The following is a 13,791-nucleotide window of genomic DNA, read 5'->3' as shown; positions in this document are numbered from 1 at the left end:
AGAGCAATGGAGGATGTGCTGCAGGAAGTCTGAGAAGCATTAAGACTCCCCAGCTGTGTTCCACACTGGCAGCACATATCAGAGCTGGTCTTGTCGGAGCTCCCAAAGAAAATACACCAAGTGCAACACAGAGTAAAATGCATAATTCCCCTCTTTCCCATCTTGAAGATCTACACTTAGTTGTTGTTCTCTGCTCTTTGATTGCAGGTTGGGATGGTGGCCTGGAAGATGACTCTGAAGACCCCGGAGTATCCCGAAGGCCGTGATATCATTGTCATTGGCAATGACATTACGTACCGCATCGGCTCTTTCGGGCCTCAAGAGGATGTGCTGTTCCTGAGGGCCTCAGAGCTTGCTCGGACACATGGCATCCCCCGTATCTATGTGGCTGCCAACAGTGGAGCCAGGATTGGTTTGGCTGAGGAGATTCGGCACATGTTCCAAGTAGCCTGGGAAGACCCCAATGACCCATACAAGGTAAGGAGGCACAGGCAAAGCTCTGCAGCATCTTACATTTATACTGCCTCTTTTAATAGAGGTGAGGGTAGATGTTTGCCAGACTGTTAGATCCAGAGTTTTCCTTGCTATTGGATCTCTCAGGCAGCAGTCTTGGCATATGGAATGAGCTGGTGCTAAATGCTGAAAGCATCCCTCAGCTGGAGCTCTGATGTTAAGAGCAGATTTTCTTGCTGCTGTCTGGGATTAAATCCTGCTCCCTCAGAATGTTCTTTTTGGAAGGGGTTATTGGGAATTTGGAAGGGAGTCCAGGTGGGAATTAAATGAATGAACTGTTTTTCCCTGCAGGGATACAAGTACTTGTACCTGACTCCTCAAGACTATAAGAAAGTGAGTGCCCTGAACTCAGTTCACTGTGAACATGTGGAGGACAATGGAGAGTCCAGGTAAGCACAGATGAGTCAGGATGAAAACCTTTCTGTTCAGTACATGCTTAAATACCTTGCTTAGTAAGGGCATAGTGGAAAAGACAGAAGCCAGTCTGAGGGTGCTAGGTAAGAGGGGATTGTGCTGGGGAAGGAAGGCATGAAAGATGTAAAGGAAAGGTAAGACCCTCATTATAATCTCTTGTTCTGTTTCTTTTTCCTTTGAGCTGCATTCTCTTCCTTTCTGGCCCTTTTTCCTATAATCAGCCTGTTCCTCACGGCCTGTTGGAATGACAGAATGACTTTTCCATGGGCATTCCTCTCCCTTGGCATTTTCTCTTTGCTGTGCTTCTTTGGCTACTCCCATGCAGGCCTATTTCATGCAGAATGAGCCCATGTACTGGTCCTGGCTGGTTTTTATGCACATTATTCTTTAGAGCCTTAATGTTATTTAGTCACTTTCCATTTTCTGGGTAGCAAACTGATTCAGCGAATCATTGGACCTTGTGACTCAAAGGCTGTATGTGTCTCCCTCAGGTATAAGATAACAGATATTATCGGAAAGGAAGACGGACTTGGAACAGAGAACCTCAGAGGATCTGGTATGATTGCTGGAGAATCATCTTTAGCCTACGAGAGTGTTATCACCATCAACTTGGTAATCCCCCACTGCTTTCTGTTCTTCAGACTATTGTCTGCTTCAGCTAAAAACCCTGCTGTGATATCCAGAAGGGACATCTGGGATCAGACTTCTGGGTGTTATGAATTGGCTCCCGTAGGCTTTGAGCAATGCCACTGGCACCACTGTGGAGCTGGGGCCCTTCCAGACTAAATTTAGAACGCTTGTAGAAAACTGTTATTTGGCTTCATATTTGCTCAGTCTCTTAAGTTGCTAAGTCTCTTTTTTTAAAGTAAAGATACCGTGTTTTACCTAAAAATAGAATCTGGAGTTTTGCAGTGAGAACAGATTTCACAGCCTTGTAATACAAACATGTCTAGTGTTATCTAAGTGTTTGAATCAGAGGGGTTTGCCTGTGTGGTAAGACAGAAATCAATGTCATTGCTTTATTTCCTTAAGGTTACATGTCGGGCAATTGGAATTGGAGCTTACCTTGTCCGGCTGGGTCAGAGGACTATCCAGGTGGAGAACTCTCACATAATCCTGACTGGCTGTGGAGCCCTCAACAAAGTGAGTCTTTATGTGTTTCAGTCTTCAGAGCTATGTGAATTGAGCTGGTTTTGTGGGTTCTGCTGGAGACCCGGGGAGCTGCCACCACTCTGTGTCACTGTGCTCAGTCCCTTTTGCTTTCCTCCTTCTGGGGCTCCTTTTGATCAACACAGGGCAGCAGCTGTGGAACTTGCCTTTGCAGTGTCTTTTCTTTGCTCTCTGGTCAGGAAGCAGTCCTTTCTTGACAAGAGCATCATACCGACAGCCAGAGGCACTGTTCCAGGCATCCTGGCTGGAGATTGGCAGGGCACCTCCGCACAACTGCAGAGTAAAGGGCTTGAGCATGAGCCAGGTGAAGGGGAAGAAGGAGGAGCAGCTTCTAACACAGCGTTGTGGTTTAACCCCAGCTGAAACCAAGTCACGTAGGTTGTGTGCAGTGACTAAATGACAGCAGTGGGGAAGCCCACAGCTGGGCAGCATCTTCTTCCACCCACTGCGTACTGTGATAGAGGAAACGGGGCTGTTTCCAGTGTCTGGAAGCTTGTGTTTCAAAATTCATGGGCCCGAATCTCCACGAGCTTTCAGCCATCCACAGCCTTGTGGCGTGGGGAGCAGTGAAGCCTGATGAGGGGTGTGTGGATGGAGATTTCCCAGGGCTCAGGAATGCTGTGGACATCTCGGCTGTGGGAGCAGGAGGAATGCCTCAGGCTGTAAGGAAACTTACTGCTTTCACTCCTAAAGTGGCTCTTCGTCTCCCCTCTTCGCCAGAGGTGCTTTTTCTCCCTTTGCTGCCCCAAGCCTATTAATACTACAGCCTCCAGCTCCTTGTCTGAGGCAGGCACGGCTCCGTTCTCATCCCTCTCACTGAGGGCTTTGTTTACATGGGAGTTGGGATTGTGCGGCGCGAGTGCCCTTCCCATTGTGCAGCTTTGTTCTCAGGCCCTCTCCAGCACCTGGGGTGGTTGTGCTTCATCGCAAGCTGTGCTTCAAGGAGTGCCTGCCTGACAATGGGAGATAAAAGGAAAATAGTCTCTTGTTGAATTATTTCCCTGAATAAAGGGGGCTCTGCAGAAAATGAAGCATTGATCCTATCAACTCCAGGATGCGGTACCCTCAGTTAGATCTCTTACACACGTCACACACCTGCATCAATGGAAGGAAAAGAGGCATTTGAAGATCCATCCTTTAAAAAGAAATTGAGTCAGTTTAGTGCTTGCTCAAGTGGAGTAAGTTGCCTGGTTCCAGCTGTCATTTAGGAGGGATCGGGGCCCTGCAGAGTTTCCCAGATGGCAGGGGCAGGCTGTTCAGTCCTTCTCTCCTCCTCTCTTCTTCCCAGGTCTAACTGCTCTCTCTGCCCATGGAGTGAATGTTTCCATAGGATTAGATTAATCTCACTACCTTTTAGACACTTAAAAATTAAGGATTCACCCTAAATTAAGGCTTATGTCAGCTGGTGCAGGCAGGAGGAGATGCTTTCTGGGACTGACTTAGCCCATTCCAAGAGTTTTCCTCCCTGTGCATGTGTTTTTATGTAAGCATTGAACCTCTGCCTGGCTGAAGGTCAGGCAAAGGAAGAATCTGTTCCATCCTATCCAGCTTTCCCAGTGAGACAGCAAAGCCCAGACCCAATAAGTTTACCTGTCCTTGAATAGTGGGAGACTGGGAATCCAGTAGTAGTCAGAGCTTTTTGAATGGATGCAGCTATAATTGTGTCCCAGAAGAGTGATGTCCAGTGCTAACCTGAAGTGACCAAGCTTAGTCCAGGGGGGATCTTAAGGAGAGTGTGAAGCAAATGGTGAATGCTAATGCAGGATCTACTTCAGGCTTACCCTCTGCTTCCCTGTTCTTCCATGTAAACTGTTAAACTCCTGTCCTTTGAATTTAGATGGACAGTTTGAACTGTCTTTTGGCTAGAAAGTGCCTGGCCCAATGTCAGCCAGGGCCAGCTAAGCAAAGTCTTCCTTTGTAAGGAATGCAGAGGCTCTTGGGGCGTGATGTATGAGGAGTTCTTGTTTATTCACATGAATAAGACTCCAGAAGGGTCTCGTGGTGGAAACCCATTGTAGTTTTCCTCTGTGGAGTGGGTGAGCTCCGCTGCTTCTTGTTCCCTTAGAGCAGATGGTGAGAAGAGCCGTGCTTTACTGCACGGGAATCAGAGGTTCCAGTCCTGCTGACAGGGTCTGGAGGAAAGATCATGGCTGAAACAGAAGTAAACGCAAACTGCTGCCTTGCCTGACAGTTGGAACTGGAGGTATCCTGACCCAGTTGTATGGAAATGTTCCTTGAGCTTTTCCCAGTTAGGTCCCTGAGATCTGGGACAGGTTTTTCCATTGCTGACTTCTAACTGCTGTCTTCTGGAGGATGCTGTGCAAAGCTTACTCGTGGTCTTGTGTCTACAGACCCATCTTCAGAATGTCTTCTGTCTGGAGGAAGAGAGCATGCAGTGCAGGAATGGGGACAGCTGGCCTTTCAGGGAGCAGTGAGGGGGCTTCGGGGGTGGTTTGAGTTTTGGTTTGAATTTCCTTTATTGAAATACAGGATTCTTTCTCATTTAAAGGGGAGCAGAGGGGGGCTGTGACAAGCGTTCTGTGCCAGCAGATCTGTTGCTGGTCTTGTTCATTATCATTATGTAAAACCAGCCTGAGGGTTTAGGTGTAGAGGGAAAGGTCCAGCTGCCAAAACCAGACTGTAACCTATAACTTAGATGATGAGCTCAAGGTCAATAGCATTTTTAGCTGGAGCTAATGTTTGGTTCTGGAGGTTGGTTAATCGCGTGCTGGCTGTGTCCGTGTCACTGCTTTGTAAGCAGAGAGGCACATCACTGCGAGACACCTGATACCAGGCAGGTTTAAGCACTCTCTCAGCCCCATTGCCTGTCAGGGGTGACAAGAAGCAGCACAGGAGCCGCGTGAGGCTTCCCTCTGCTCCTGATGAAGCTGTCTTTGTTCCTAGCCCACACCAACAGGCACTGGGGGGGAAGACCTGGGCCAAAGGTGGCGATGCTCCGTGGTGGGGGGACAGCGCTCTGCATGCGGGGCACCGGGGCTGCGTTGCCTCCGTCCCCCTTTTGTCTTCCCCCAGTGCATTTCAGCAGGGGGTGGAGAGGTGGAAATGACATTTCATTCCTGTGCCGGGAGCGTGTGCGCGCGCCTGTGCCGAGCCCGCTGACCCCCCCTGGAAATGGAAATAATGATAATGCGCGTCTCCTGACTGCATCAAAGTATCAGCACATCAAAAGCCAGGAGGCATGAAATGCAAATGATAAAGTGAAAGCAGATGGATTGTGCATGATCGCCTGATGCCCAATGAATTTTAAGAGCTGCCGGTTCACATGGGGAGAGGGGCTGAAATAAACACGTTATCCCGGCAATTCTGCTTTTTGTTCTCTGCTGCTCACTCCTGACAATATTTTTTCACACTCCAGCGAGCAGCCACTCCATCTCCCTCCCTCTCCCTCTCCTGGCACTCGCCCTCCCTCTCTTTCTCTCTCTCTCTCTCTCTCTCTAGCGCTGTCTACCTCGCACACGTCTCGGGTCATGTCGCCGCAGCTCCGGTGGAAATAATAAGATCTAAAGCACGAGGTTGTTATTTGCATAGAAATAGCATGGAGCCCCAGGCAGCGCGGGGGAAGGACACAGAGATCATTTGTCTAAAATTTTAATGAAAACTTTTGCTGAGGCAGAGGTTTTTATGTGTATGTATATATATATATATATTTTAACTTTGCCTCCCCCCTTTTTGCCACCCCCCACTTCCTCCCTCAACTCCCTTTCCCCCTGATTTCATCCCTAACAGGTTAATTTCCACTGGTTTTCTCTCTAATAGAGGGAAGAAGAGCCCAGTGCTCCCTGTTTATGCGTTGCTCATCTGGTTCGAGCTTCCAGTCCTCACAAGGATGTTCTCAAGTCTGTGGCTGACCTATTTGTAATGAGTTTGCTCCTCCTTGCCTTTTGTGTTGAAAAGGAAGCCTGTCTTTAAGGGTGTTTTGTTAATGTAAACACATAGTGTCTCTCAGTCACATCTTCTCTACAGAGACATGGGCTTCCTCTAAGGGAAACCAGGTTTAGCAGAGATCTTCAGAGCCCTCTACTAACTTGATACACATCAGTGTTATAGAGAGGTCTTCAGAACCCTCTACTAACTTGATACACATCAGTGTTATAGAGAGGTCTTCAGAACCCTCTACTAACTTGGTACACATCAGTCTGTTATAGAGATGGTCAGCCTGGTATCTCAGTTTATTTTCTGAGTGATGATGAACTGTCCCCCACAACAGGACATCTGAAGTGGTCATCGCATCACTTCTGGAGGTGAAGGGAAGGATGTAACCAGCAGTGTTCTGTTTCCTTTCCTCCTGTTTAGCTTTATTTTCCCCCAGTGATATCCTATAGTACATAGGGAAAGAGGCAGTGAAGAGTCAGAAACCACTACAGTCTGAGATGTTCAAAGCATAGCTCAGAACCAGGACTCTGGGTCTCATTTTCCAGTGTGCAGCCAGCTGCCTGGTTGTGGTGTGACACGTTTGATCAGCAGTTACCCGCTAGCAGCTTGGCCTTGAATCCTTAGTTCATTTGTATTTGGGATGTGTTTTGAGCTCATCAGATGGGAAGAACCTGCATTGGCAGGCTGGGTAACCCCATCCTTGGGATTTCTTTCTGTGGAAGGTTTTGCCTTCAAAATGATCTTAATTTAAACTGTGTATCTGCTTGTATAACCTATTCCAGAGCTGAAAATGCTCAGGAACTAAGCAACCAGGTTAGTAATGCACTGTTTCTAGCACTGAGAATTGGTGGGGTTTAGGGGGGAGAAAACACTTCTGAAGAACAGCTTTTTAGGGGGGTGTTTTCAGGTGAACTGACGAGTGGAACCTTGATTGTTTGCTAAGGCAACACGTAAATATCCAAAGAGCTTCCAAGCCTTTGTCCAGTGACCCTTCTTGAGTAGCAGTTCCATTGATGCAGACACGACTGTGGTGGTGAGGACGTTAACATGATGGGCAGCAGAGTGTATGTGTCAATCGAGTGACTGTGGGTGAGTCCCTGAGGACTTGTTGATACAACAGACCATAATTGCTGCGAGGATCGTTTTGACAATCTGCATTTAAAACCCAACAACCCCTTTGCAGGAGGCCAGGAGAGAATAGCCTTGTATTTTAATTCAGTCCTGAATTGTATTGGCTGTCAAAGCCAGAGCTGAGGTTGATGTGGCTGCTTTTGAGGAGATTGATGGTTTCATTGGTGTAGATCTGCAGCTGAATGGTGGGAGCATCCACATGGCAGGCAGAGAGGAGCAGTGTACATGTGAGAGAGCTTGAACCAGCTCATTGGGTAGTGGTTATCCCCTGCTGTAGGTTGCTTGATGACACAAGTTTATATTGATGCACTTCAACCAACCTGGCTCTGTGCTATTGGTGGCTCTTCAGCATCTTCTGCCTGCTGACACGTGGGTGTCAGGTGCTGGCGGGGTGTCATTTGGTCCCAGTGCTAACGCAGCCTGGCACTGACCTGATGGTTGCAGGCTGTGGCTGAGGGAAGCTGCAGAGCTCAGTGGTTGTTCTGGGATCAGTACCAGGGTGAGAACATGGGTCAGGGCTTGGGAGGACCAGGCAGAGCTGCTCAGGGTGCTGGGTCAGGTCTGAGACTCGCTGGAGGAGCTTGTGTGAGGAATAGGGAGCTTACACAGTCTGTCGTGTTTGAGTGATGGGTCTTCAGTCTCGCGAACAGTAATATTTACCCCTCAATTTCACAATGTGGAAGAATAAATAGAAGCCCTGTGAGACTGATGCTGTTTGAGGGATTTACTGTAAAATGCAGACTGGGGAAAGCTCTTCTTTTGAGATTCAAGGCAGGGATAGCTCAGTATCTGCTCAAGATGACTCCAGTCTTGGGATTAGATCAAAGCAATCATGTGAGAGCAATCATGTGAGTTAGAACAGCAAGTGCCATCCCTGTCATTCAAAGGAGCATTATAATTATTAATGCATGATATGAATCTTTCTGTAGTGGCACAGCAAGACTATTAGGAAGATAGGTATGGGTGCCGGGTGTTTGAGAATGCTAATCAAAGAGGGTCTAGGAAATGTCAAACAGAAATCGACACTTCAGCAGCGTTCAGCATCCACGACTCCTCATGGATCTCACCAAGGTTACCCTGCTCTCGGCTCCAGCAGTGGGGGAAGCAGGAGGAGCTGCTCAGCTGGGTCTGGGGTGGATGCAGGAGGTGATGCGATAAGAACAGGGATGCAGGCTGGTCTCTTCAGCTCTTTCGGGACCAGTGCAGGACCTTGGTGCTGGTGGAGGTCTCGCTCATGTAGGTCACCTTCACTCACACCCTAACCAAGCCAGTCTGGTGTGAGAACCAAGGTCACAGTGAAGCTGTAGTAGATCAGTCCCGTTTTAGCAATGGTTGGCAATAGGAAGAGAGCAGAACTGATTCCTTTTAATGCCAGTGAGAGGCGTTAGCTGCTGGGAGAGCTGGTTGGTGGCAGTGCTGGTCACACAGAGGTCTTTGCTTGGTCTAGAGAGACAAATGTGAGCAGGATGGATGCCTGGACTTTGGAGGAGTGCAAACAAACAAACATTACCCTCTGTTTCTACATTTTATTTTTAATTGCCTTTCTTTAAGTGCTGATATTTGTGTATTGTTCCCATTAGAGACAATTTACGTTCCAGGCATCGCATTATCAGTCCCTTTATGTTTGCTTAGGGAAGAAAGTCTAATAGATTTCTGTTGACTTCTTTTTTTCCTCCCTCCTTCTATCATTTTTAATATGGATCTTGATTGGTTTTATCTATGGGAATGGTGCTGGTGCTGTGTGTGTGTTTATTCCTGCTAAAGAGGAGGTTATTTAGCGCAGTGGCCTGTATTCTGCCTGTCTAAACCTGCCAGGAAAACTCCAGTGGATTCTAAACCCTATATGGGTATCGTCAAACCAGGACTGTATCCCAGTTCCTGGAGGGTTCCCGTGCCTGCAGGGTGTGTTCTTACTGGAGCATTAACTCAGATTCCTGATGTTCACTGGAGCTGAAGAGAAGAAGGCCCAAAATAACTGGTCCTGGCCACCCTTCTTTTGGAGTTTTTCCTCTGTGGTTATCAGGGACCTGCCTGGGGGTCTTTTCTGTAATGACTTGTGGAGAAATTACCTGTCCTGAAGGGTATTCTGGAGGTACTGCCCTTCCCTGGGCACAGGGTGCCCAGAGGAGCTGTGGCTGCCCCATCCCTGGCAGTGTTCAAGGGCAGGTTGGACACAGGGGCTTGGAGCAAGCTGCTCCAGTAGAAGGTGTCCCTGCCCGTGGCAGGGGGTTGGAGCTGGATGAGCTTTAAGGTCCCTTCAGCCCAAACCAGTCTGGGATTCCTTTGGGGTCCAGAAGGTGACGAAGGGAATGGCCAAACCAATATAATGAAGTCGGTCATTGATGTTGTTTATCAGGCTGGGGGTGGATGAGGGACCCCCTGGCTGGGACAGGTGGGATTTATGGGTGTTTGCACCGTGTAGAATCAGGGGCTGTAATTTTAGTTGGCAAAGTGTATTGAGTCCTTTTGATTTAGCACTGACTGGTGGAGTGACCTTGAGCAAACCGGGCGGTCTCTGTGCACCATGGAAGGAGAGCCAGGCAGGGATTCTTTGACAAGCTGTATTTCATTTGGAAATGCCACCTCTGTGAAACTGGAACTCTTCAGGAAAAACCACCAGGTTTGATGAATTTCTCATTTGGAATTTTTGGGGTCAGATAAAAAGTTCTTTTTTTTGTTTTTTTTCTTTGTTTTTCCCAATTGACTTTTCAAAGGTATTTTTTCTTTCTAAGATTTACAAGAAATAGCTCACAATTGAGGAGCAAACATCTTGACCCTGTCTGATGTTTGACCACATCTCAGGGTTGCAAAATGTGATGGTTACAAGCCAGACACTTTCAGAAATCCTCTTCAGTCCGTGCAAGATGGAAGAGCTGTTCCCTCCCAGTAATCTTTTGTGTTGCCACCAGCAAACAGAGGGAATGTCTCCTCTGCAATCAGCCTGGAGCCCTGCTCCTGTGTACTGCTGAGGTGCCTTGGCATCCTCAGGCAGAAGGTAGAGGAGAAATCCCAGCTGTAGCCACGGTGTCCATCTGGATGTGTCTTCCCCTGCTGCCTTTGGGGTGAAGTGCAGTTGTTTTGCCTCTCTTTCCCCCCCTGATCTCACCAAATTAGAGCAAGAAAAAGGCTCCACCAGCAAGACCTGCCTGTGGATTTGCAGTCAGTAGCCATCTCCAATAACCATGAGGCTGTCAGCTTCCCCCCACCTCCCCCTGCCTCCCACCTCCCCCATCACTCACCAAAGGGAAAAAAGAGCTGGAGCCACAGCTTGAAATATATCATGCAATAGTGTATCATGAATTTCTTGTGAATCACATTGGTGAAGCAGGTTTATTTATTTCTGAGACTCTAAATCAATACAAAGTAGGTCTCTTAGTTCTGAAGCTGGGATGGAGTGTGAAAAAATGAGCCCATTGTACTCTTAAAACTTTGGGGAAAGGAGATGACAGCTATATAATTCCATTTACCAGGCACTAGGGGCTTTAATGTGAAGGTGACAGGGAGCTCTTTGTGCATTTAGAGCACCATATCTTCTAAATAAAAGATCTGTAGACTTGATAGTGGAGTATAGCTCTGACTTTAATAATCTCCAAGCATTAGACCGAGCCAATATGTTCCCAAGTCAGAAGGGTCCCCCACTGAACGCTCGTAAATTAGAAGTGCAGGAACTGCACACGTTTGGATTAGAAATGCAAGAGCAGGCTGCAGGCAGGGAGAGGGGGCTGTGGATGGGCTGAGGACTCGGGGCAGGGCTGCAGGAGCTGGGCTCTTCCTGGTTCTCCCATCCAGCATTGCTGGTTTGCCCTCTAATGACATGATATGTGTGCGGGGAAGAGCTGAGTGATGGGCATGACAACGGGGAGATACGTTGGGGCTTGACTGCACATAATGACAGTGGGCTTTGGAGTTCCTACACTGTGTTTTCATTCCCATCCTTTCTGCCTGTTTATGAAAAGTAGGCTCTTTAGAGTACGTGCATGTGCCTTTTCTGCTTCGGGTTTCTGGCAGGTAATATGAATGGTGGGATGGGAATTGCAATTATTGAAATTATTTGGATAAAAATCTGGCACTTCTGTTTGATATAAACGCATGATATGCTCTGAATAATAACAGCACTTATGTTACCTAATGATTCCCATTCAAGCCCTCTGCTGTCATCTTTTCACATCTTTCCTCTTTGATGGAGCCAATCAAGTTTGCAGCCGAGCCAGCTTCGTAGGGAATGTCTCAACTAACCAGCTTCTGCAAAGGAGCAGAGAAAGCAGCTGATCATCATGGGCTCGAGATGATTAATGTGCATCCAACATGCCTGTAGACCTGTTGAAGATGGTCTTGTAAAGGCTGAAAAGGCTGCTAGAATCCTGGCTTTCCTTTGTACTTCCTAAAAGGTCCTCTGAAGGCAGAAGAAACTTGGTTTCCTATTGTGGTAGTGAGGGGTCCTCACTAGAGACCTCAGAATGGCCAGGTTTGGGGTCTCTGTGTGGGGCCACCAACCCAGAGCAGCTTCCTTTGGTAGCATGCCACACTCAGCGTGGACAGAAACACAGTGCTGGGGTTTCTGAGCTTTCATAGAGTGGGAACAATTCTAATGTAAAGCCCATTTCCTGGTGCCAGAAGCTGGTGTGTTGCTGTTTGGCTGCTCTTTTCTGTCTGTTTTGGCCATCAGATTAAGCACAAAATCAGAGGTCAGTAGTGCCAAGATGGAGGTATGTGTTTGTTGTGTATCTGAGCTTTAAAATCCTGGAACCTGGTCTTTCCCACCCCTCTTGCTGAGCCATTCTTGATCTCAGTTCTACAGCAGCTGACTGCTGCAGCTGCATCTGTTTTCCCTGGAGTGCCAGTAACCTTCCTGCTAGGAAGGACCTGCTTTGCAAACTTAACCTTCCATGCACATGTTTGGTCATTAAACTGATGCCTTCTGTAAGCCTTGGGCTAGTGCTGCTTCCACTTCTGACCTCCTGCTTTGTGTGACTCAGTGGACCTTCATGGTCACCCCAGCCTCTCAGGGTTGAAGTTTTCCCTTTCAGTACATGCTGGCCATAACAGATAGAGGATTTAATCCTGTGCAGTCTTTTCTCCTACGAGTTTCTTTCTAGCATTACTGATTTAGCAATATAGAATCATTTCTAAATCCACTTGTGCCTCTGCTGTGTGTCTTACTGAGGGACATCTGAGTCTCTTTAACTGTATCAGGTTTGGACTTCTCCAGCCGATGTGTTCTCTTTTACCCTTGGATATTTTCTTGCTGAAACATTTATACAGCAATATGCATTGCACCATTTAAGATTGTTAATTGGAGATTGAATTACTTGTCAGCCTTTAAAAATGTAGTCCTCTGAGGTCAGAGATGAGGTGGTTAGCAGAGCTGAATGGATGAGCTATCGCATTCATTTCTTTCTCAAGCCCAACGATCGTTGTCTATAAGCTGGCTGGCCCTTCAGTGCCTTTTCACCTCTGGCACTCAATGCAGTCTGCAGCTCTATGTGTGGAGCGCCGTGGCAGGATCTCCCATCGTTCCTGAGAAGCTGGGGAGCACATGGGCAGGAGCAGGTTGAGGACCAGCCCCCAGCCTGGCAGCATCCGTGGAAGATGCCTCTTTAACCCCGTATCTTCACAGTTCCTGTGCTGGGGAGTGAGTGGAACAGCTTGCTTTGCATTTGGACTGTGCTTACGTCAAGATTCTGAGCTTGCATGTGCCCTTATTACGTGTCCCTCTTGCTGCAGTGAGCACACACGTGTGGACATGCACCTCATATGAACAAAGGCAGCGTGCGCTCATCGCTCCAACTTTTACCTGCAGCTAGGGACTCGGTGCCTCTGCTGCCAAACCCTGATGGGTAAATACAAAGCTGGCTCAGGACTGCAGAGGGATTGCATTTGCAGAGCCCCTCACCCCGCTCCTCCACTTCACTGGAATGTCTGGAGCACTCGGGAAAAGGAACTGCATATTTATCTTGATCTCCAAAAAGGGATTTAAGGGCGAGAGCAGGCGGTATATTAGACTGTTTTCATTGCCTGTCAGCAGTGGTAAACCTGAGCTGTCTACAGTGTCTCTAGATAAGCAGCAGCAGAGGCCCATTTTGCATGTACATACGTTTGCATTAGTTCATAGATGGGGAGCTTAAATCCTCTTTATTTTTATTTTCCTCTGTGGAAAGCATTTAGCAGGCTTGTGCCTGGCATCTGGAAGCCTGTGCTTTTTCTTTTCCTGGAACCTAAATCTATGCTGCTGTCTTCTTTGCCATGCTTTTTCATGGCACTGATTTTGTTAGGGGAAGATGAAGGTCTCTGAGCTCAGAACGGAGACCCAGGAACGTCTCTGTGCAAAACCACAGCACTGACATTGATTTATAAGTGTTTGAGCTACTGCATAACTGCTGTGCCTCCGTTTCTTCTGGATTTAAACCTCAGCTGACATCTGACATCAGGAGCTTTGTGAGGATCATCTGGTGCTTGTAAGATGCTGAGTTTTGTGAAGCACCAGACCACCAAAAGAAGATGAATTTGGAGTTAGCAATGACGGCATTGGGCCTTACAGCAACTCAAGGCAATGCTTTGGATGGGCTCAGTGACTCCCTGACCCCAGCTGTGATAAACCGAGCTTGCACCAGAGGAAAACCAAGTGGTCCAGTGGAGCTTTAGCACCAGATCAAACTTTTCTATTTTCAT

General features: G+C 47.7%; 1 protein-coding gene across 3 annotated transcripts in view; it reads left to right on the top strand.

The window, feature by feature from the left end:
- Positions 1-13,791, top strand: part of ACACA (acetyl-CoA carboxylase alpha) — a 112,882-nt gene that overhangs the window by 73,788 nt on the left and 25,303 nt on the right. For all 3 annotated transcript variants that reach the window (XM_057399510.1, XM_057399512.1, XM_057399511.1), the window contains 4 exons: positions 208-477; positions 805-902; positions 1,419-1,539; positions 1,960-2,070. In XM_057399510.1, the coding sequence (XP_057255493.1) occupies positions 208-477; positions 805-902; positions 1,419-1,539; positions 1,960-2,070 (600 nt within the window). The remainder of the gene's footprint in view (positions 1-207; positions 478-804; positions 903-1,418; positions 1,540-1,959; positions 2,071-13,791) is intronic.

This window comes from Pezoporus wallicus, unplaced genomic scaffold, assembly GCF_028554395.1.
Source record: "Pezoporus wallicus isolate ANWC-B61680 ecotype Strahan unplaced genomic scaffold, APGP_CSIRO_Pwel_v1 contig_8143, whole genome shotgun sequence".
Classification (NCBI taxonomy): Eukaryota; Metazoa; Chordata; class Aves; order Psittaciformes; family Psittacidae; genus Pezoporus; species Pezoporus wallicus.
The sequence above is the reverse complement of the archived record's forward strand: the minus strand, read 5'-3'. Positions and strand labels throughout refer to the sequence as shown.